Source organism: Petaurus breviceps, unplaced genomic scaffold, assembly GCF_028583685.1.
Source record: "Petaurus breviceps papuanus isolate PSGF00001 unplaced genomic scaffold, PetGlider_PUasm1.0 76, whole genome shotgun sequence".
NCBI classification, from domain to species: domain Eukaryota; kingdom Metazoa; phylum Chordata; class Mammalia; order Diprotodontia; family Petauridae; genus Petaurus; species Petaurus breviceps.
In genome coordinates, this window is record NW_027186473.1 from 26,614,757 (window position 1) to 26,639,568 (window position 24,812).

General features: G+C 38.4%; 1 protein-coding gene across 3 annotated transcripts in view; it reads left to right on the forward strand.

The window, feature by feature from the left end:
* STAP1 (signal transducing adaptor family member 1) overlaps positions 1-24,812 on the forward strand; it is a 60,842-nt gene that overhangs the window by 14,917 nt on the left and 21,113 nt on the right. For all 3 annotated transcript variants that reach the window (XM_069105330.1, XM_069105331.1, XM_069105329.1), the window contains exons 2-5: positions 12,159-12,230; positions 18,269-18,382; positions 21,176-21,232; positions 23,849-24,021. In XM_069105330.1, the coding sequence (XP_068961431.1) occupies positions 12,159-12,230; positions 18,269-18,382; positions 21,176-21,232; positions 23,849-24,021 (416 nt within the window). The remainder of the gene's footprint in view (positions 1-12,158; positions 12,231-18,268; positions 18,383-21,175; positions 21,233-23,848; positions 24,022-24,812) is intronic.

The following is a 24,812-nucleotide window of genomic DNA, read 5'->3' on the forward strand; positions in this document are numbered from 1 at the left end:
GTAGTCAGCAGTCTCCATCAATCAGACACTTTAAGGAATTTCCCCTTTGGGGATGTCTAGAACTCTCTGGTTTGAGCTCAGTCACTTCATTCCCAGTGTGAGAACTTCTTCACTCTGCATTGTCTGGTACATATTATCCTATGTATACTTTCTCAGATTTTGGTTTTGCTACTGACTTGGATAAATGGGTTTCTTCGCTACTTGCTATTTGTGTACTTTATGCATCTGGTATCGGTGTGTGGGGATGGCGTCAAACCTTGGCTATAAAGCCTGGGGTCCTCCTTTCCCCATTAATGAAAAAATTATCAGAAGTTTAGCTTGAACCTTAAAATCATACCCCCCTAGACAAACTATAATTAAGGGAGCAGAGAGATCTCTTTCTCTGAGTAGAAGAGAACAGGCCTCCAATCATGAACTCCTGCTTTCCCTCCTGGCAGTAATTAAATTCTCCTTTGGAGAATGGTGGGGGAGAGAAAAGGCTAGAGATGTCTATTTGGCCTTCCTTCAAACCACACACAAAAACACTCCATGCTATATGTGGGGAACAGTCTCCTTACTTGTATTTTCTCATTAGATTTCTTAATATTTATTTGGTCTGATGGAAAGTTCAGTGTTTTACTGGAATACATATATGGGAGCTGGGCAGTTTACCTTCAATTCAAACAGGCATCTTCTCTAGATTATGTGATTTCCAGGTACAGATGTTTAACAAGTAACTGTTAATGTAAAAGTGGAACTCAAAAGAATTTAAGGCTGGATATATAGATGTATAGATTTGGCACCCAGAGATGATTATTGAACCTACTAGATCTGATGATATCACCAAAAGAAGTAGGAACAGAACAGAGTATTGGGGGCCACCCATGATTTGGGGGAAGGACATGGAGGAGGACATAGCAAAGGAGACTGAATAACAGTTAGACAGGAGAAGTGATTAGAAGGTCTAGAAGAACCATGAAAATGGAGAAAGAAAATAGAGTAGGAGAGAGATTACTCAAGGAAGAGAGGATGGTCAACAGTGTCAAAAGCTTAAGAAAGGCAAAGAACAATGAGACCTGAGAAAAGGCTATTAAATATAGCAATTAAGAGATCCTTGATAACCTCAGAGAAAGCAGTTACATTTGAGTTATGAGGTCTGAAATTAAATTGCTAGGAGTTGAGTGGTAAGTATAAATTGAGAAAGTAGAAACAGAAGAGTATACAAGTTTTTGAGTAGGGGTTTGACTGTGGAATTTAGAGGTCAATATTTCTTACTTGAAAGAATTGTTTTTCTTTTGAGGAGGGAAAGGGTGGAAGAAGAAAGAGAATAGAATAAATGGGGGTAAGGGGAATGGGATGGAGGGAAATACAATTAACAATAGTAACTGAAAAAAAAAATTTTTAAGCAATCTTCTCTGATATAGGCCTTGCTTCTCTAACATACAGAGAACTGTGTCAAATTTATAAAAATAAGAGCAATTCCCCAACTGATAAATGATCAAAAGATATAATCAGTTTTCATATGAAGTAATCAATACTATCTATAGCCATATGAAAAAATATTCTAACTTACTATTGATTGTAGAAATGCAAGTTAAAACAATTCCGAGGTACTACCTCAGATCTATTAGACAGAAAAGGTAAATGACAAATGTTGGAGGGGATGTGGGAAAAATGAGACATTAATGTACTATTGTTTGGAGTTGTAAGTTGATTAAACCATTCTATAGAGTAATTTGGAACTATGCACAAAGGGGTATAAAACCATGCATACTCCTTGATCTAGCAATATCACTACTAGGTCTATCCCAAAAGAGATAAAAAACAAAAAGGAAAAGGAACTATATGTACAGAAATAGGTATAGCAGCTCTTTTCTGGGGGTAAAGAATTGGAAATTGAGGGGATGCATATCAATTTGGGAATGGCTGAATAAGTTGTGGTATATAATTGTGATGGAATACTATTGTACTGGAAGAAATGATGAGCAGGATGGTCTAAGAAAAACCTAGAAAGCCTTCACAGGTGGATGCAAAGTGAAATGTAATGGGTATAAAGTAGCAGAAATATTGTAAGATGATAAGCTGTGAATTATTTAGCTCTTCTCAGCAATACAATGATCCATGACACTCTGAAGGACTTAGGATGAAAAGTGCTATCCATCCCCAGAGAAAGAACTGATGGTGTCTGAATGCAGATTGAAGCAACTTTTTTTTTTCAGTTTCTTTATTTTTCTCGAGTTTTTAAAAAATCTGTTTCCTTTCACAACTATTATGGATATGCTTTGCATGACTACACATATATAATCTATGTGGAATTGCTTACCTTCTCAACGAAGGGGGGTGAGGAGGGAGGAAGAGAGAGAATCTTGAACTCAAAGTTTTAAAAACAAATGTTAAAAATTGTTTACATGTAAGTGGAGAAAATATATAATACTAAATATATACAAACTATTTAAAAATATAATTGGATATATTTAACAAAATGACTAAAAATATAATACAACACACAGAAAACTAATTGTTTTTACTAACTAGATGCTAGTTAGGTCATTTGTGGTTTGTCCAGGATGTGGGTTTGGGAGGCGAGATGTCTGACATACTTTTCTACTAATTCAAAACTCTCTTTTACTATCACCATCTCTATTTATAAGTACTCTCAACCCCAGGCACCAATTTATTTCTCTTCAAGATTATGACAGATGAGACCTGACTCCAAATGGTGGGTACAGTGGTTTACCTGTTGATCCAACCATGGCTGAGCAGATAAATGGTCTCATCTCCAACTTTTGTGGAGAGGAGACAGGAAGTGAGACAGAGGGAGGGATATTATCGATTTTAAAAACATTATATTTCAATTAATAAACATTTATTTTCTTTCCCAATTACTTTCTCCACCCCCATATAAAAAAAAGAAAAAGAAAAATCACACCCATTTAGCAAATATGCATTGTCAAGCAAACAAAGTCTCATATTGGCATGTCCAAAAATGTTTGTCTCATTCTACCTCCTGAATCCATTTTTTCTTCGTTAGGAGGTGAGTAGTTGGTCATAGGGTTGGTCATTTCATAGATTAGAATTCTCAAGTCTCAGGGGTGGCCAGATGGCTCAGCGAGTAAGAGCACCGGCTCCAGTGTTGGGACAACTTGGAGATAGAATCCCAGGCTCAGACACTCAGCACCACACCCAGAAATAACTGGCCGTGTAACCTTGAGCAAGTTACTTAACCCCGATTGCTTAAAAAAAAAAAAAGAATTCTCAAGTCTTCTTCCTCACCTCCATTTACCTCAACCTTACTTGAACCTCATGTCCCACTATTGAGCTATCCACCCCTTCAACTATGCCCCCTGGAATTCCCACTCTATAATTAACAAATTTCTTTTCACTTTAGACCTCTTCCTCTTGTGCTTCTTCTTCCGGTACTCACTGAGATTGGCTCCTTGCAGATGATACTGTATCTCTAGTCATCCTTTTCAGTACTCGTTGTACCTTCTCTCCATCTCCCTGACTCTCAAGTCCTGTTTGGGGAGTCAGAATATTCCTTGTTCCCCAGTGCCATTTCCACCATCAATCAGAAAAAAAATGCATGACTATTTCATATACAAAGAAGAATATAAAAAGAGGATTGTATATGTAGCTGAATCTTATTCCTTAGTTTTTTCTTCAATATATCATTTTAAATTCAACAAACTACTTTCAAAGTGGATCTGCTTGTGCTCCCTTCTGTATTTCCTTCTGAGATGTTCTCTTCTGAGGATTAAAAAAAAAAAAGAAGTTTCATTGGCATACTTTTTTTCCTTTCCTTTTTTTTGGGGGGGGGAGAATCACTATTGCTATCCTCCCCCAAATTAAAAAAAAACAATAATCACCTTGTAATAAATCCGCAGTCAAGCAAAACAAATCTATATAGTGACTATGTCTGAAAATGTATGTATCTTTTTGCACCTTGAGTCTATCACATCTCACAGGTGCTTTGGATTTGTGGTTGGTCATCACTTTGATCAGAGTTCTTAAGTCTCCCAAAGTTGTTTTTCTTTGCAACATTTTTGTTATTGTGTAACTATTCTGCTGATTCTGCTCATCTCACTCTGCATCCATTCACTCAAATCTTCCCCAGGATTCTCTGAAATTGTCTCTTTTATCATTTCCTGTTCAACTATTCCCTAATTTATGGGCATCACCTTAGTTTCCAGTTCTTTGCTACAGAAACAAGTGCTACTATAAATATTGTTGTACAAATAGGTACTTTCCCTTTTTTTTTTTTTTATCTCTGGCATATAAGTCTAAGTGGAATCACTTGAGTCAAAGTATATGCACAGTTTAGTGACTTTTGGGGTATTGTTCAAAATTGTGTTCCAGAATGGTTGGATTAATTCACAGTTCCATTGGATTGAAGAATGTGGGGGTGGGGATCTAATGTGTATGAAGCTTGGAAAGTTAGGGAAACCTAGTTTATGAAGGGTTTTGAATGCTAAACAGAGGATTTTGTACTTGATTTTGGAGGTGATTGGGAGTCATTGGAGTTTATTGAGTAGAAGGGAGGGGGAGTGATATAGTCAGACCTGCAGCTTAGGAAAATCACTTTGGTGGCTGAGTGGAGAATCAATTAGAGTGGGGAGAGAATTGAGGCAGGCAAACCCACCAGCAGGCTATTGCAATAATTCATTGATTGGGGGCCTCTACTAGAGTGTCAGAGGAGAGAAGGAGATATATTTGAAAGGCTGATAGGTCTTAGAAACAAATTGGATATGGGGTGTGAGAAATAGTGAGGAGTTGAGGATGACCTCTAGGTTGTGAGCCTGGGACACTGGGATGTTGCCCTGAGCAAGGAAGGTAAAGAGATCAATCAGATCTTTATCAGAGAAGCTTTCTACAAAGATTCCCCCCCCCCCCAGTTCTCATTTCCTCTCTTGGATCTCCCTTTACACAAAAGCAGGTGTTAAAAGAGAAGGAATGGGATAAACACCAGTGTTTTATAACCGAAGCAATATGCTTCTGTTCCTTTGACCTTCCTGTCTCCCCCTTAACCAAATCCTTATCACTGGATCCTATCTTATTATTTCCCTCATTTTAGTCTTGACTTCAGGTCCCACATTCTGAAGACGAAATTTATCCTGTTTGGAACTCTTCCCAGAATTATCCTACCTCTTGATCCCCTCATCCTTCTGATTTCAGCCTATTTTCTGATTGAGCTGTTTTATATCTATATTTCTACATGAAACTGTGTGTGTATGTGTGTCAGTGTGTGTGTGTGTGTGTGTGTGTGTGTGTGTGTGTGTGTGTATGAGAGAGAGAGAGACAGACAGACAGACAGACAGAGACAGAGACACTCCTCATTTGTCTGGTCCAGGTAAGTAAGAAAGAGGTTCATGTAATGCCCACTCCTCTGTGTTTACTCTTGTTGATAATAGGATTGCACTCAGCTTTGCCAGGTAAATTATTCTTAGATATTAGTAGCTTTCCTTTGCTTTTTGGATTATTGTATTCTAAGCTCTCTGCTCCCAGGTCTATTGTGATCCTGATTGGGTTCCTTGATACTTGAACTCTTCATTGCTGACTTTTCATATCTTTTCCTTTGACTTGGAAGCTCCATTTTTGCTTATGACATCCCTGGGATTCCTTTGAGGAGCTGATCTGTGGGTTCTTTCTATCTTTCCTTTTCCTTTGAATTTTGATGGATCTGGGCAGTTTTCCTTCATGATTTCTTGAAATATAATGTCCAGTGTCTCGGGAAATGATTTCTATTTTGTCTATACATGTTTTCAGGGAGCCTGTTTCTTGAGTTTCTGCTTGCAGTCGTTACGTAGTTACTTGCCACTTCTCTTGGGAAATCTCTAGCTTTGTAATAATTCTTTTTTTATGTAATAATTCTTGATAACGGTTTTCTTTGATTTGCTAATTTATCCAGACTTAGTTCCTGAATTGGAACTTTCTTTGTACCAGGGCAGACTGTACCCCTCTGCAACACTTTTAAGTGAGGTGATCCACTCTGCTTGGTCCCACATTTTCTTTCTTCTGTCTTATTGCAATTGCTAACATTTGTAGAACTATGTCAAATAGTAGCAAGGTAAAGGGTCAACAATCTATTTCCACTTCTCTCTCAGACTCCCAAGATTTAGAACTGAAAGCAACATTAGAGGTTATCTAGTTCAACCTCTTCATTTTACAGATAAGAAAATTGAGGCCAAAAGAAGGGAAGAAACTTGCACTAGGTCAGTATTACAACCTAGGTCATCTTTGCTTTATACTACATTACACTACACTAACAGTTATTAACTGTAAAAGTCCTAAAGTTCTAAAGATTTGGTGAGAATAGTCCTCGGCCATGGATTTTTTCCCCAAGGATTTTAAAATTTATTTTTAGTTTTAAACATTCACTTTTATAAGATTTTGAGTTAAAAAATTTTTTTCCCTTCTCTCTCCCTGCATCCAAGAGGGTATGCAATCTGATATAGGCTATACATGTGTGATCATATTAAACCTATTTCCACATTAGTCACGTTGTGATAGAAAAATCAGAACAAAAAGGAAAAACCACAAGAAAGAAAAAAAAGAGAAAAAATAGTATACTTCAATCTGCTTTCAGACTCCAAAATTCTTTCTCTGGATGTGCATAACATTTTCCATCTCGAGTCTTTTGGAATTGTCTTAGATCATTGCATTGCTGAGGAGAGCTAAGTCTATCAGAGTTGATCGTTGCACAGTGTTGCTAGTACTGTGTAAATGTTCTCCTAGTTCTGCACATTTCACTCAGCATTAGTTCATGTAAGTCTTTCCAGGTTTTTCTGAAATTCTTCTGCTCATCATTTCTTATGGAACAATAGTATTCCATTACATTCATATACAACAACTTCTTCAGCCATTCCCCAGTTGATGGGCATCCCCTCACTTTCCAATTCTTGACCACCACAAAAAGAGCTGCTATAAATATTTTTGTAATGTGGGTTCTTTTCCCTTTTTATATGATCTCTTTGGGACACAACCCTAGGAGTGGTATTGCTGGATCAAAATGTTATGTATAGTTTTTTTAGCCTTTTGGCCATAGTTCCAAATTCCTCTCCAGAATGCATTAGTATTCCTATTTTCCCACATCTTCTCCAACATTTATTATTTTCCTGTTTTGTCATGTTAGCTAACCTTGATGAGGGATGTCTCACAATAGGTTCAGCAGGAACTCTTATCTTAATCTAAGATCAGAAAGCCTGCAATTCAGTCTGGAAAGAATTCAGTAGGCCCAAGCAGACTTGGAGTCAGAGTTGTAAAAGTTTATTGTACGCTTTACAGCAGGCAAGGATCCTTTAAGGGACAAGGATTTGCAAGTTTATTGTTAGGCTGTACAGTGGGCAAGAGTCCATTAGGGAACCTGCAAGTTTAAATAAGACACAGACATAGCTTTTAAAGAGTTAAGGCTATTCATGGGGGCGGCCAGGTAGCACAGCGAGTAAGAGCACCGGCTCCAGTGTCGAGATGACCTGGATCAAATCGGGGCTCAGATACTCAGCACCACACCCAGAAATAACTGGGCGTGTAACCTTGAGCAAGTTACTTAACCTTGATTGCTTTAAAAATAAATAAATTTTAAAAAAAAGAGTTAAGGCTATTCACCAGATGTCAATTATGCTGACCAGGTGAGAAGAGGGTGGGATTAGGGAGGAGTTAAGGTGGGGCCAGTGTTTAAAGGAACATGCATTTTAAATGTAACTGCACAGGCTTATTACCCATGATTCACTGGGAAAAAGCCCAAGGTGGGGCTACCTGGAGGTGTGGTTTTAGGCTTGAAACATCACTAAGTCAGCGAGCAGTCAAGGGCTGACTGAGAAGTGCCCAGTCTGCCACCCATCAGTGTCATGTTTGACAAGACTGATGTCTCGGAACCAAGGCTAACGGAGACTTAGTGTGTGGATAATAGGCTGAGTTAACCCAGAGATAGGGTCCTGAAGGATTCATGGAGGCAGCCAAGGAGTCAACCTAGAGATAGGGTACTGAAGGATTCATGGGAGCATCGGGACGCTATACAGGGGGAAGATAATAGTTGCCTAAGCAGGAATGTTTATAGAAACTTTTGTGAAAGATTCACAGGTGCAGCCTATCGCTGTTCCAACCTGAGATAAACAATTCATGAGTTGTTGCTGTGTAGAGTTAATGCTCTGAACCTGTGGGGGTGGGGGGTGGGGAATGTGATTTTACAAACTTGTTTTATAAATTGATGTCACAAACATAGATCCCAAGCAACCCATTACAAATTAATATTACAGATTGATTTTACAAATATAGACCCCAAGCACCCCATCAATCTGATGGGTGTGGTGTGGTACCTCAGAGTTGTTTTGATTTGAATTTCTCTAATCAATAGTGATTTAGGGCATTTTTTCATATAACTATAGATAGATTTCATTTCTTCATCTGAAAACTGCTTGCGCATGGATTTTGAGTGTGAGAAAGTTGTTTGGGGAAGCAAAGAGCCTCAGAAACATATAACCAGAGATATGATCACTGGAAGAGTGATTAGTTTTATCCTAGTCTCACCCTTAGAATTGTGACCAGTTTTGGTTCCCAGGTTCTGTCCCTTACTCAAAACAGAAGAATATAGTCTCATGCTGAAGGAAGTTCATCTTCCTAGGTACACATCAACAGGACATGTCTTTAGGTCCAATGCAAGAGCAGCAACCCTCAGAAAGATATGTAAATAAAAGTAGGCAGGAATAATAGTAAACAAACAAAACCCTTTATGTTTCCATAGCACTTTACGATTTACCAAGTACTTTCCTCATTACAACCCTGTAAGGTAGGTAATACAAATGTTATTATCCCTACTGTACAGGTAAAGAAATTGAGAGAGTTTTTATCCCTATTGTACAGGCAAGGAAACTGAGAGAGTTTAAGTGATTTGCTCATGTCACATAGCCAGGAAATGTCAAAGTTGGGAAATCTACTCCTCTCCTACATTCTAATTCAGCACTCTTCTTTGTCTCCTCTCTCTTTTCCTTTCCATCTCCCTCTCCTTTTTCTTTTTGTTTCTGTCCCACTCTGTATCTCCTCCACCCTTCTCAACAACAACAAAATCAGCTTATTTTTTTTTGTAAAAATGCAACCCAGCAAATATAAAAGTACAGTGAACTTAGAAAAATAGAGCTAGCAAAGAAACAAGTTTTAAGCAGAGCAGGAGACTTCCTAGAGCAGCAATACTAGTTTGCCTGTAGCAATGAGACAGGAAAAAGTGAAGAGAGAATAACTTGACTTACAGGTGTCTTACAGGACAACACACAGTTACATCCAGGCAGATTATTCCTTAAGTGAGTCAATAAACCAGACGAGGCTCCAACTGCTCAGGATTATATTTTTGGGTGAGCAGTGTTCTTCCTGGCCATCAGCTCACACCTGGTACTCTTCCACCTTGGCTTCTTCTCTCTTCTTCTCCAAGAACAAAAGTTTCTGGGCTTCTCCAACACTCTTTTGACTCTGTTACACTACCTCTCCCAGATGGCTAGATCAATGGCAGGCAGTTTTCGGGGAAGCATGGGGGATGGAGAGGGATTCACACTTCTGGGACACTCTTAGGCTTCCTCAGCATGCCATAGGGATCCACAGACCTTCAGCTAAGCAGCTGCTTCTTTCATCAGCCTTTATACCCTGGTTAATAAATGAGTTCTTGGGAGAGAAGCAGGGAATCAAATTCACAACTTTCCTTAAACCCTGAGGAATATCACAATTTTTAAGCACATAGAACTTACTAGCACCAACACTATAACTAATATGAATCTACAAGGCCAGGGTCCTTTTTCTGGCTCTAATACTGACCAATTATTTCCTTTTGATGTACCTCACATTTCCCTGCAAGAGTCAGCATGACATGGTGACTAGAGAGGAATAAATGTAGACTGACATCAGTAGAAGGAGTTTCCATACCATGAATTCTCCCATAATGAAATGGCAGGGCCAAAAACTTTTCCTCAGGTTCATCTGCTAATTTCAAGAAGTTGTAGTGAAATCACAGTGGTTATCATCAAAAGATCCCTGAGAGATATTATATGGCACAGTACGAGAGAGAGAGCAAGCCTCCAAATCAGGAGAACCTTGGTTCAAGTCTCACTTTGAACATATACTGATTGTTGTATTACTAAGCACCCTAGCACACCCAGGATGGCCTGCTAGCACAGGTTCTTTGATCTGATTTTCTAAAGGAAAGATAGGTTTGTTTGTTTTTTTAAAGCAACTGGGGTTAAGTAACTTGCTCAAGGTTACACTGCCAGTTATTTCTGGGTGTGGTGCTAAGTATCTGAGCCCGGATTTGATCCCAGGTCATCCCAACTCTGGGGCTGGTGCTCTTACTGGGACATCTGGCCGCCCCAGGAAAGATAGTTTTAAAAAGGTTAATGACCTTACTTTAATTAACAGACAGACAAGTAGAAAGAAGTGAGTATCCAAGAAATAATCTGAAGAAAAAATAAATTAAAAAAAGATAGAGCTCCCCAATTGTCTAAACAGAATAATACAACCACCTACATACACCACCAAACCAGGAGAGCACATCTGAGTAGTTGGGGTGGGGGGTGGGGGGCTCTTAATAAACAGCTGCTCAGTAAAATACCAACCTGCCAGTACATATAGTTTTCAACTGATAGACTCAGAGTCAGAAGACACCATGACCCTCCTGACTCAGTACCTAATTAACTTAGTACCAAAAGGTATAAAGACCTTCCTACAAGCAAGCTTCCCCCTAAGCAAGCTCTTCTTAGGCAAGTTTCTCCCCCAGTGGGCTCTAGGTGACTCATAAAGTATCACAGCTGTGAAAGTAGCAAGGCATCTATGATTGGGATACCTGTGTACCTTTAGACCTTGGAACATGGATCCTGTTCCAAGGAAAAGGGCACACATGTGGTCACATAGGCCTATTAATGGAAAGGGAAAATCTTTCTATTCCATTACAGTTGTGTGACCCAGGGCAAGCAACCTAACCTCTCCCAGCAACTCTTTGTGAGTAGGAATTTTAGAAGAAATGCTCATCCACATTGGTCTAGTAAATCCAATCACTTGGAGTTCTGCACATCAATGACATAGTTAAATTTGGGATAAGAAAAGAGAAAACAACAACAATGAAAAAGAGCACTGGACTAATATTCAGAAGATCTGGGTGTGAATTCAGGCTGTACTTAGTCTGTGATTTTCAGCAAGTCCCTTCCCCTAAGGCCTAAGGGCTTTCATCTGGAAATTGAGGGGTTTAAATGTGGAAGGACCTTAAAGGTCATCTAATCTAATACCTTCATTTCCCAGCTGAGGAAATTTAAGCCCAGAAAGGTAAAAGCACTTGCCTGTGTTCACACAGAAAGGAAGTAGAGGACCCAGAATTTGAATCCAAATCTTCTGACTCCAAATCCAGTGGCCTAAGTTGGTGACACTGAGTTGGCTATCAGTTTTCCGTTACAGTCTAGGGTACATATTCTTGATTGTACATCATTCTTTGTTGTTGTTGTTCTGTGGTTTTTCAGCCGTGTCTGACTCTTCTTGACCCTATTTAGGGTTTTCTTGGCAGAGATACTGGAGTGGTTTGACATTTCCTTCTTTGGTTCAATTTACAGATGAAGAAAATGAGGCAAACATGGTTGTGTGACTTGCCCAGGGTTACACAGTAAATATTTGAGGCTAAATTTGAACTTGGGAAGATGATTCTTCCTGACTCCAGGCCTGGTGCTCTAGTCACTGTGCCATCTAGCTGTCCATATCATTCTTAGCTATCTCCAGTTTGATTATCATAAAACTTCAAAGGTGAAGAAATCTCTTTTGTTGGGCATAATCAACATTAACTACCAAATATGATGGTGGGGATAATCTGCCAGGGGATATAGGAGGGGATAGGAGCAGGTATATGTGTAGAAGGGCTGGTCTTAATGGAGGATATCAAGGGTTTTGAAGATAAAGAGGAGAAAAGAAGCAGCTTGCAGTGAATAATCTCTGTTTTCTCAGTATAGTATAGACCTGTGTGACAATGAGGTGAAACCAATCATGTTTATAAAGGTGCCTGGAGGATCTAGAGATAAGCAATGTAAAGGTATTACCTTGATTAGACAGACCATCTTGAAAGCCCTTTCCTTTTCTAAACCATATGAAATGGTTTTGTCTATACAGTCATCCCTATTTGATGCAGATGAACTACCAAAATAAAGTTTAAACTTGTTTTTCCATAGGAATTTCAACACTACTGGACAGAGCTGAGAGGAACTACCCTTTTTTTTTACATCGACAAAAAAAATCCAACTGTGAGTAGCTCAACTTACCTGTCATATAGTAATAATAATTAGTATTAACACTAGATAACATTTATATAACACTTTAAAGTTTACAAAGTTTTTCACAACTGTTATCTCCTTTGATCTTCACAACTCTGTGAGGTAGACACTATTATCGCCCCATTTTGCAACTGAGGAAACTGAGTCTAGAAGAGTTTCTATGACTTGCCCAAGGTTACACAGCTGGTAAGTGAATGAAGCAAATCTTTCTGACTCAAAGTCCAGTACTCTACCCTTTATGCTCCCTAGATGCCTAATCCAACTTTTGGTTAGTTGTATTGCTAAACCATATCAAATTGATTTTCACTTCAACTCTTTAAAAGATTTATGATTCCATCAATGTGGGTATTCTCTCTGCCAATGTAGATTGTATTACCTCCATTTCTTAATAATAGACCATTTTATGAATCTAATTAAGTTAGTTTTTGGAGGAGAATTCAACCGAATTTAATAAACATTTATTAAAAATTTATTATATGTCAGACATTGTATTTGGGTACAGGAATACAAAGATGAGAAAAAGTATTGTGTATGCCTTCTAGGAGCTTATAATTTAGTAGAGGAGATAAGACATGCTCAAAGAAGTATAATGCAAGATAAAATACATTAAGAGCAAAAGTGGGGGTTCTTGGAGTCTGGAAACTTTTTAATATTCTTATACTCTTTTTCTTTTTTTCTTAATCTTTTCATATTTATTGGAACATTAGTATACAACACAGTGCGTGATTTGTTTCTTATACATTCAGCAGTTCAAATGTGAAATTATTTTAACCGAAGTTAAAATATAATACATGGAAAACAACAGAATTTCAGCATTAGTTTCTGAAAGCAAAGATTGAAATGAATCTTTCCAATTTTATCTTTCAGTCTATTATCACTCTGGATGCTGTAGCAGCAAGCACCCCAGCATCCCCAGGGTGGCTGCCCACATAGTTTCTTAGATCTGCTTTTCTAAAGGAAAGCAACTCAAAATGGGTTAACAATCTTGCTTTAACCAATCAAAAATATCATTTACCTAGTTCAGGGGAAAAAGGTCAGCACCCCAAACTTCAGAGTATACAGACAGAGACATTTCAAGCAGTCAGGCCTCCAGCTGCCCAACCATTACATCCATACCAAATCACAGTTACCAGAGAGGGAAGCATCAACATCTGGGTTTTTCAAAGCTGGGGGGAGGGGAGGGAGGGAGGGGCGGGTGGAGAGGGAGACTTTCAATGGCTTCCCAGAGTCTCATCTGGTCAAATCACACAACACTTCTCAAAGTGAGCCCCCAAACAAAGCCTCACGTCAAAGATTATATAGCCTTCTCCAGGCTCAGAGAATGTAACAACCCTCTTGAACCCACTGCCCAATCACAAAGTATCTCTTGAAAAACAAGCCTCCCATCAAAGGCTCCAGGTACCCTTAAGCCTAGGGGCTGGGAAGATCTTAAAAATTTACATTCCCATTACAAATGCTCCAGTTCTTATCCTGGAATTAGTCATCAAACACTTTCAGTCTGAACAGTAGCAGAAAGGAAAAATACAAAGCAACCAGTCCACACTTTTCACCCAAGTGCGCAGAAGAGGGCCTGTTTGGTCCTCTTCAGTCACTACCACATCACTCTCGACTTCTATCCCTGTTTGATTACAAATGAAGGCTTTTAGAGTTTCCAATGTAATTGGCTTCCTTTGTAATCCTATGTATTTAATAATGTTATTCTAAGAAGAGATCCATAGGCTTTATCAGGCTGTCAAATGGGTCCATCATACAAAAAAAAAAAAAAGATGAAGAATCACAGGGCAATGGGGCGGCTAGGTGCCACAGTGAATAGAGCACCAGCCCTGGAGTCAGGAGGACCTGGGTTCAGATCCAGCCTCAGACACTTAACACATACACACACACACACACACACACACACAAAACTATCCGTGTGACCTTGGGCAAGTTATTTAACCCCAATTGTCCTCCAAAAAGCAAAAAAAAAAAAAGAATCATAGGGCAAAGCAAAGTACTGTATGAAATTTGGGGAGGGATGAGGGATGGAAGATCTGGAAATATTTCGTGAAGGAATTAGTACTTGACCTGGTCCTAGAAGGAAGAGAAGGATTTCCATATTAGGAGGTAAGGAGAAAGTCCATTCTGGTATGCCTTCACAAATTCAAAGGAGTTTTTAGAGACCAGAAAGAGATTAGTAAATAGTAAGTAGTCCAGTCGTCTGGAATGTGAACTACATGAAGCTTAACGGAGTGAAATGAGGCTTGAAAGTGAAGGTTTTTTAAGCCAAGTTGTGGGGCTTAATTGCCAGGCTAAGGTATTTAGAGGTTATCTGGTGAGTAAAGGACAGTCACGAAAGGACTTCTGTCAGGAGAGTGACATTATTAGACCTGTGCATCAGTAAGGTTATTGGTACTTGGTAAATCAATCTATAAGCCTTTATTAAATTCTCATAACAGATCAGACATGTCTGTGCTAAGTGTTGAGAATACAAGGAAAAGCAAAAATAGTGCCCTTGACTTCAGACAGCATGCCCACAACTGCGTACATATAAGACATGTGTGTGTATGGCATGATGGGAAGTTAGCTCAGAGGGAAGGGATGAGCAATGACTGGGAGTTGTCGAAGGAAAGGTCTCTTGCAAAAGGTAGAATTTGAGCTGAATCCTGAAAAAAGCCAAGGAAGTTAGGAGACAGAGGGAAGGAAGCAGGCATTCAAGGCACTGGGGAGAGCTAGTGAAAAGGCAGGGAGTGAGGAAAGGACAGTGTCCTTGGATCTTAGAGTATTTGCAAGGGAATCAAGTGTGAGAAGCCTGGAATATTAGGAAGGGAGAGGGTTATGGAGGCCTTAAAAGTCAAACAGGATTTTATATTTTTTCCTGGATGTTATAGGGAACCACTGGAGTTTATTAAGCAGGAAGGAAATATTCCAGTGAATAACCACAATTCTAGAAGAACAACGATGAAGGATGTTGTCCACTTTCTGACTGTGAATGGATTCAGGATACAGAATAAGACATGTCTTTTTAGAGGTGATCAATGAAGGAATTTATTTTGCTCAACTATGTACATTTGTTATACAGGTTTTGTTTTAATGAGGGGAGGTGAGAGGGAGATAAAATGTATTTTTGTTAATTAAAAAAAAGTAAAATAAAAACTTTTAGAGATTGTTTAGCAACTCTGTGAATAAAGGATTAGAGAGGGGGAGAAACTGGAAACAGGAAGGCTGGGTGGGAAGTCATTACAGTAGTCAAGATAAGAATGGAAAAGAGATGGATACAAGATAAATTGGGGAAGTAGAATTGATAAGACTTGACAACTGATTGTGTGTGTGGGTGGAAAAAGAAGGAAGAATCAAAGATAATACTAAAGCTCTGAGCCTTGGAAACTGTGTATATGTTACTACCATCAACAGAAATAAGGAAGTTTGGGAAGAGGGGCAAATTTTGTGGGAAAGATCAGTTCACTTTGCACAACTTGAGTTTGAAGTGTGGACAATAGGACACCCAGGTAGAGATGCCCAACAAGCAGTGAGAAATGCAAAACTTTATGTAGATTTAGGTGTCAGGTGCATTGATATGATAATTAAAACCATGGGAGGACATAGCCTCTCTGTTCCTTTATTAAAAGACTTTTTAGCTTAGCAGAACTGGCTAGTATTTGGGAACAGAACCCAGTCATTTAAACTCTATGGTGAAATCTAAGAGTAGCTTTTATGGCACATACTCTCCTGTTCAAATCCAGCCTCAGACACTTGACACACTTATAAGCCATGTGACCTTGGGCAAGTCCTTAACCCCAATTGCCCTAAAAAAAAAAAGGCAAAAAAAAAAATCTCCAACCCCCTTTAGAAACCCTAAAATTACATCATCATCCTACAGTCTGTGAAACTTTCTATCTATATAAGTCTAGTCCTTTTCCTATTTCAGTGCGTTTGTTTAGCTCCTTGCTAAGTCTCAAACCTACATGCTTTTGTGTCAATAAAGCTCCCATTGGCTAAAGAGAAAGTCTATATAAATTCTTTCAAATCTGAACCCAGCTAGCCCAACTCTGACCTCATGTAGCAGCAAGCACTCCAGTGTCCCTAGGGTGGCTGCCAACACAGGTTCTTAGATCTGCTTTTCTAAAGGAAAGCAACTCAAAATGGTTAACAATCTTGCTTTAATCAATCAAACATATCATTTACCTAGTTCAGGGGAAAAAGGTCAGCACCCCAAACTTCAGAGTATACAGACAGAAACATTTCAAGCAGACAGACCTCCAACTGTCCAACCATTACATCCATACCAAATTACAGTTACCAGAGAGGGAAGCATCAACATCTGGGTTTTTTAAAGCTGGGGGGCTCTCAACGGCTGCCCAAGGTTTCATCTGGTTAAATCACACAAAGCCTCACAACAGAGTTTCTATAGCCTTCTCCTGGGTCAGAGAATGTAACAAGCCCAATCACAAACCACCAAGTTGTGGGTGTTCCTGAAAAACAAGCCTCCCACCACAGGCTCCAGGTGTACTTAACCTAGGGGCAGGGAAGATCTTAAAAATTTATATTCCTGTAACACCTCAACTGTAGTACTTTATTTTCATTTGGGGATTTTGTAATTCTGTATCATTTCTACTCAGTATATCATTTATTTGTCAGAATTCTTTTCCTTGATTGTTAAAAAAAATTCCTAGGCCCACTGGAAAAAATTAATTTATTAAAACATTTTTTGGGATAGATGTTTTATAGTCTAATGAAGATATCCAGGCCTTAGAGGCTCACCTGGACTTCTGATGATGATTTTGGTAGAACCTTGAATTAAAAAGTGATTTATGAAAAAAAAATTACTTTTGCCCATTTTTTGGTACTTCATTCTTTGTATCATGTTGTCCATGATAAACATTTTTTCTTTCATTAGTTGCTATTTTTTTTACTGCTCTTCTTGCAGTTCTTCCAATTTTAAGAGGCCTGTGTCACTCTGGAGAGGATTCTGGGATTGATCTTGCATAGACTAGATCACTCTGAAGAGTTTTATTTTTTGAGGATTAATTTGGCAGTTTTGCAGCAATAGTTTGTCAATTCATGTTATTTTTTAAAATATATTTTACCTCATTTTCCTTTCTGCCATAGTACAACAATTCTATTTTTTTTGTGGGCTTGGTTGATCCCTGCAATTCTTAATTTCCTCATACCAACAGCTGTAGCAATATCTTTGATAGCCTTTGAATCATACACTTAAACTACAATTTTTGAATGTTTCCTTGGGGGTAATGTACATTCTTTAAAACCTGGGAATAAAAAATGCAACAAAAGCCTTGAAAATCAGCCTACAACTGACTAGAAATTAAAGGTGGGAAAACCAGCTCAATACAGTCCTCCTCCAACATTCAGAGTCAGTCTAGTGTCAGTAGAAGCACACACACAACCACTGACATCACAAAATAAAACCATATCAAAATGATTGCTCATCTCAAGTAATTTACTCATCACTGTACTATTCAAAAGGGCATATGGGAGACTGCATGCAACCACATGCAGATGGTAAGATGGCCCAAGTTAATGGCTAGATTGGGTGTGAAGGTGAGGGATAGTCCAATGATCTGGGGTGTGGAGCCTAGGGCCAGTCAGATATAATGAACTAGGTAAATTTGCATTCTCTCAGCCATCAATCAAGCTATCTGGGCTCTAGAAAATGAGTATCAAACATGGGAGCCTTATCTTCACCAGAAACTGAGAGTAGGGATTTTGGAGTTTTCATGCAAAATAAGCATAGTTATAGGCTAGGATAAAAAAAGAAAAATCATGTCATTGAGGCAATGGGAGTAGAAGAGGAGAATTGAGAGAATATACTCAGATATCCTCAATCTCAGTAGAGTAGGAGTCTAGGACCTTACTGAAAGTGAGGGAGAGAAGCTGTCCTTGAAGACTTGAGGAGCCCTGAGTAAAATATAATTTAAAACTCCTTTTAAAAGAAGCAATAATAGTTCTTGTGAGGACCATTCATGTGTATTTCCCATTTAAAAATTAAATGCCATTTTATTTTATCTCTGCAGTATATTGACAAATTAGACCTGACAGATCTTACAAGCCTTACTGATCAGAATCCAACTGAGAAGTGCTGTGCGAAGTTCCTGTTGGTACTGCCTAAGGAAGAAGTAGAACTGAAGGTAGGAGATGACCCTGCCCACAAGGATGAAGGCTCTGACTCAGCAACTCTGCCTGTTTTTTCTATTAAAAAAAAATTCTGAATTTAACAATTGTCAAATCAAATGAATATGAAACTACCTATCTCCCTTATGTACAGCTTGCTTTTCTTTTTAAGTTTATAACATGTTCATCATGTAGCTTTCAAAGAGATTATAATATACTTATATTATATATATTATATATATATATATATATATATTATATACCTGCTTGTATATGCTTTTTCCTGGACTTCTTTCTGCTCTCTTTGAATTATTTTTTTTTAAAGATGCCTCAATCTCTTGTTGCCTCCCTCCCTCCTTTCCTTCCTTCCTTCCTTCCTTCCTTCCTTCCTTCCTTCCTTCCTTCCTTCCTTCCTTCCTTCCTTCCTTCCTTCCTTCCTTCCTTCCTTCCTTCTTTCCTTCCTCTCTCCCTTCCTCCCTCCCTTCCTTCCTTGCTTCCTTCCTTCTTTCCTCTACTCTGTACCATCCCCCCTCACCCTATATCCAATTAGAAAAGAAAAATAAATTCCTTGAAATACATAAGGATAGCCAAGTAAACCAAGTTCTCATATTAGTTATATCCAAAAATGTGTATCTTATTCTGCATCTTGGGTTTATCACCCCTCTGTCAAGGAGTGGGTATGATCACCTTCTTTTTACAAGTTCACACTGAAGTAGATTGAAGGGAAGGGCAAGAAGACAGAAATGCCAAGGACTTGAACTTTGTTGCAGTTTCTTAAAGTTTACTAAGAGCTATAGTTTTGTTTCTTTTCTCTTCCTTCCTCTCTCCCTCCCTCTTTCTCTCCCTTCCTTTTGACCCCCTCCCCCCTTTTTTGATATGGATTATTTTGGTTACTTGTGTTTGTTTTGGAAATAAGCTGAAACTAAGTATCTTTCTTCTGACAAACTCAAGGTTTCCAATTGGCCTCTCAGTTAGCATTCAGGTTTTTTTTTTAATCTCTATGTAGTTTTTATTTAAAAAAATACATATTATCAATTTTTTGTTACCTGATTTATGATCTCATTGACTTGGGAAACTACCAAAATAATTCAACCCCTGCTCTGTAATTTATACTCTTACTTTTCTGGGGGCATTAAGAAGTTAAGAGATTTTCAGAAAGGCATTCAGTCAGTAGGTGTCAGGTGTAGAATTTGAACCCAGATCTTCCTGACTCTGTAAGCAGTTCTTTAGCCACTACACCAAGTTGCTTCTCAATGTGTAAATAAAAAACAAACCAAAAATATGCTGGGGGAAATTTGCAGCTAAGAAGGAACTATTCAGAAGATTGCCCAGATGTAGATCATTGCCATAGTGTTGGTAAATCAGGAACTAAGAATCAGGAGCTGTTGGGGCAGCTGGGTGGTGCAACCCTGAAGGCAGGAGGACCTGACTTCAGAACTGGCCTGATAGTTACTACCTGTGTGAACCTGGGCAAGTCTTTTAACCCTGATCATTTCTGAAAGAGGAAAAGGAAAGATTTTGGAGCCCATAAGAACCAATTACAAATGTTTCATATGCATACCTTCTTTAACAATTTGACAAAGCATTATAAGCTGAAAATACTAAAGACTCAAAGTTTGATCTTTGTAATTAAAATTAAGTATTATGGTGAGCATGAATGTTGGTAATAATACTTTTAAACTTGTAGCCCTTGAGCCAATAAACATAGAATAAGTTAAAAGTAGAAATTAATAGCAATAGCTAACACTGTGCAAGCTTTCAGGTTTGAAAAACACTTTTCATCTTTTACTGCATGCCATCTATAATAACCCTCTAGGGTAGGTGCTATTATTATCTCCGTTTTACAGCAGAGGAAACTGAGGCCAAAAGAGGTTAAATCAAGGTTAAATTAATTATGTAGTTCCATATAGCTGGTATCTGAAACAAGCTCTTACTCAGGTCTTGCTAACTCCAAGACCAGTAGTCTATCCATGGAACCAAGGAATGTACCCCTTTGTTTGCTGGAGATAGTGTGGTTGCTACTTATGTTTTGCTTAATCATATTGCAAATTCATGAAAGCTGAAGCCAAGAGCCAATTTCAGATTAGATTTTAAAAGTTTGTGACATTCAGGGAAGATTAGCCATAAAAGAGCTTGTTCCTACCTATATTCTTAGCATATCCTATAGCATAGCCATATGGCAGTCAGCATATATCTTGTAGTTCACTCTACTTTTTAGTGGTTTGTATGTTCCTATCTAGGTAGTGCGGCATAGCGGACAGATAACAGGAATTGAAGTAAGCATGGCCAGGGTTCAAGTTTGATCTCTGTCTCTTACTTAGTGGTATGACCATTAGTAAGTTACTTAACTTCTTAGTGCCCCAGGAAACTCTCCAACCCTATCAGCTACTGAAGAGTTGTTGATATGCATTGGTAGAAAGAGTTACTATATTGCTAACTTTCTGTATTACTGAAATCACAGCTCTAGAGCCATGTTTCTGATGCTTACAAACTAACCAAGACAGTGGAATAGACAGCTCGCCTCTGTTTTAGTAAAACCTGGGTTCAAGTCCTAATTCTAATCATATTGACCCTGTATCATTGAACTAGTCACCTAATTTCTCAAAACCCCCAAGTTACTCTAAAACTATAATAGATGAGATACATAAGTAAAGGGAGTTTCTGTGCCAGACTAGTCCCATACCAATGACACCACAGGTCTGGTCCTAAAACAAAATTTAAAAAGCAAATTAACCAAACAAAATACCAAAGATGATTAGTCAGTGTATTTATACGTTTAGTCCGTTGTCCACTTTTTTTTTCCTTTTCAGACAGAGAACACAGAAAGTGGGGAGGAGTGGAGAGGTTTTATTCTCACTATTACAGAGGTAAGAGCTACCAGCTTCTCTTTATCTTCCAAACATAATCTGCTGGAATTCTTGCTCTTTTCATAGCTCATTATTTTGGTTTTCAGTAGCACATTTGAAAAAAATAAAAGGCATCTAGTGCTTTTTCTCAAGCACAAAAGAGTTCTCTTATCATCTACTGTTTCCTGGCAACTAGCAAACAATTTAATATTTTTAAATAATCTAAACTGTATTCTGCTACTTTTCTAGTAAGAAACTAAAATCAATAAGAGAAGATTATTTAAAAGTCATGATATAGAGAGCTGGGAGGAACCTTGGAGATTATCAGTTCCAATCCCCTCATTTTATAGATGAGGAAACTGAAGTTTAGGAGAAAATTTCCATCTATATGATGTAAACTGACCCATATGGGGACAGAAGCCCCAGATAGGTTAAGTGAGTCTAAAGATGATGGGGGATGCTGCAGGGGTCAGGGACTGAAGCTAGCTCCTTTGACTCTAAATTCTTCATATACAAAGTATTCTGCAGAATGGTCCTTATCATCTCAAAAATGTGGCTGCTAACATTTAACCTTGGGTTACTTTTCTAAGAGGTCAAAGTTCCCTGTTGAACTTGTGCCCACACTCTTTCCTCTTGGAATGGAATGGGGTAGAAGTAAAGCTTTGGTTTCATTGGCTGACAAACTCACATCCTATTCTTAAATCAGCCTCTTCCTAGGTTGTTACTTGATCTTTGACGAGTCGTTTTGAATTTGGTTAGCAAAACACAAGCATGATTTCTAATTTGAAAGTTGACTTGGGACTGTTCACAGAAAACAGTTACATTTAAATGGTTATTCATTCCCTAAGTTTCTAGAAAAGAACTCAGTTATAAAGTCATCAAAACTCTAATTAATCTTGACTTTAGGGGACTGATGATGAAACATGCCCTCCCCCCTTCTCAACAGAAGGGTGGTGGACTAGAGGTCTGGAATAAGGCATGCATTGTCAAATATGGCCGGCATGTTGAACTGTTTTGCATCATTGCATCTCTTTCATAAAAGGGAGGGTTCTGCTTCAAGGGGGTGGAAGAAAGTTGAGGATGGGAGGAAGCTGTGGTCACTGGGAAATGATAACATAGAGGAAAAAAACAAACTTCTGTGCTAAAAATAAGTATGCATTTATCTAGTGTTCTTTCACACGTTTTATCAGAAGAAAATAGCTTTACTGCTAATAGTTCATTGTGTTGCAGTAAGATAGCTAGTTTTTTAAATGATGTAATGATTGTCATCAGAATAATATCATTCTGATAAGCAGCATCCAGCACAGGGACATAGGGCTTCAATAAACTGTAGTGCTTAGAGGATTCCCCCCCCCCCCATTTCCATATTTTTGGATTAGTTCCTAGTGTCTCATTTTTCAAGTCCTTGCTGTCACATGAATTAATAGATTTTTATTGAGATGATGAACATTTTTGTCCTTGATCCTTATTTTAAAAAAAAGGAGATATTGGGAAGAACACTAACCAGAGAGTCCAAAGACCATAGGCAAGTCATTCTAGGTACAAATCTTCAGTCTCCTCATCTGTAAAATTGTGTCCAAGCACTCCTACATAGTGATGACATCTCACGTGTCTTCCAGCTTTAAAATTGGATGATATATGAATTCAATAAATGTGAATTTTGTAGGACTTATGTCCATACTACATAGTAATTGTGAAGATAGTAAAAAGCAAAAAGACCAAAGACCTAAAGGTAGAAGGGACTTGAGAGAGGGAGAAATGTTTGGTATAGATACAGATGGCTTTTTACTATAGTAGAGATTTATCTATTACTGCTTCTCTAGCTGGATCTATAAATAAATAGTATGGTGAAGCTAGCCTATTTGCTAAAACATGATGCTAAGGAGATTGGATTCTGTCTCCATATGGGTTAGTTTGCTTTGTATAGATGAAAATTCTTTCCTAAAGTCATAGTTTATACTTCTCAATTACTTTACAAATGCACACAGTTGGCCACAATGGGGAATTAATTTGTATGGCTCTCTACAAAACCATCTCTGCTATTAGAGATTTCATGGATCGAGTGCAGTGTATTAAAAAAAAATCTAAACTGTTGCAACATTCATTAATTAATGGTTTCATGTTAACGGTGTTATCACAAAGGTCATCAAAGCTTATGAGAGTACAGCTTGTGAGTCACATTTATTTATAGATGATTTGTTGTGAGCTGGCTTGGTGCCCAGCTGCTGATCAAGCCTTGGATATCCTGGACTGGATCACCCCTGGCCCTCAACGTGTTCCCCCCAAATAATTTTATTGTGTAATAGAGAAAGTGGGTCTGGGGTATCAGAAGTTCTGCTCTGAGACCACAAAGAGAGAACCTATATTGGGCAAATCCAGGCCTCTTTAAAGTGATCCCAAGGGATCTGAGTAGAACTAGAATTCATTGCATCAAGTAAATAAGCTTTTATCAGGCACTTATGTGCTAGACTGGCACTCTGCTGAGCACTGGGAATAAAAATACAAGGAGAAAGACAATATTCTCTTAAATAGTGTCTGAAGCCTTACGGACCAGACCAAGTTCATCTTAGCTATGTAACATCATCCATTACATTGCTTCCCTTAATCTATTTACCTTATATTTTAATGAATTCTTAGTTATCAGTCCCTCAGCATGTGTCACTGCTACCTGGACAAATGATCAGACTGCATGAAGTCTTAGAGAGAGAAAAGAAAAGAAGGATTGAGATTGAGGGACCACCCAACATACCTTTGAGAAAAGAGAAGCAACCAATTGAGGAATATGTGGATATCCTGAATCCTATGCCAGCGTAAGTCCTTACTGAATAGTAGTTCATTCATCATCACCTTCCTTTCTTACTTATCTGTTGCTACCAAGGTAAATAAACTGCTTCCGAAGATTAAACCAACAACAGTAAACTACTTTCTTTGGAACAAACTGAGTAAGTTTACTCAGTATTGCTGAGTAAATGGCTTCCCAATATCTGTCTGCAGCTCTGAGACCCAGTCTCATCTTTCCAATTACATGCTACATAACTAATACCTAAATGTACTGCCAGTACTTTAAATTCAATTTATTCAAAACAGAATTTATCATCTTCCTGTTCCCCACCCTTCTCAATCCTTGAACCTTCCCTTCCTTCTAATTTCCCTATTTCCATTGATGGTATCAAATGACCTGCTAGTTACACAGGTTTGAAAACTCAAAGTCCAGCCCTGCCTTTTGTCACTTTTCTCTCTCTCACTCACCCATTCGTATTCACCGATGACCAACTCCTGTTGATTTTTTTCCTCCACCCTAGCTTGTTGTTTGTGCCCTGAAATCAAGGCATAAACTCTCCTTTTCACTTTCACTGCCACTGTCCTAGTTCAAGGTCATACTTCCTTTTTCCCTAGATTGTTTTACTAGCCTCTTATTATAGTCTCAGTCCATCCTTTCTGCTGCTGTCAAAGCAATCTCCCTAGTTTATAGACCTGATCATATCACTTCTTGCCCCTAAACTGTCAGTTTCTCTTCATTGACTATAAAATACAAACTTCTCAGCCTGGCATTCAAGACCTTCCACAGTCTACCTTCAGACAGTAAAAAGAGTACTGAATT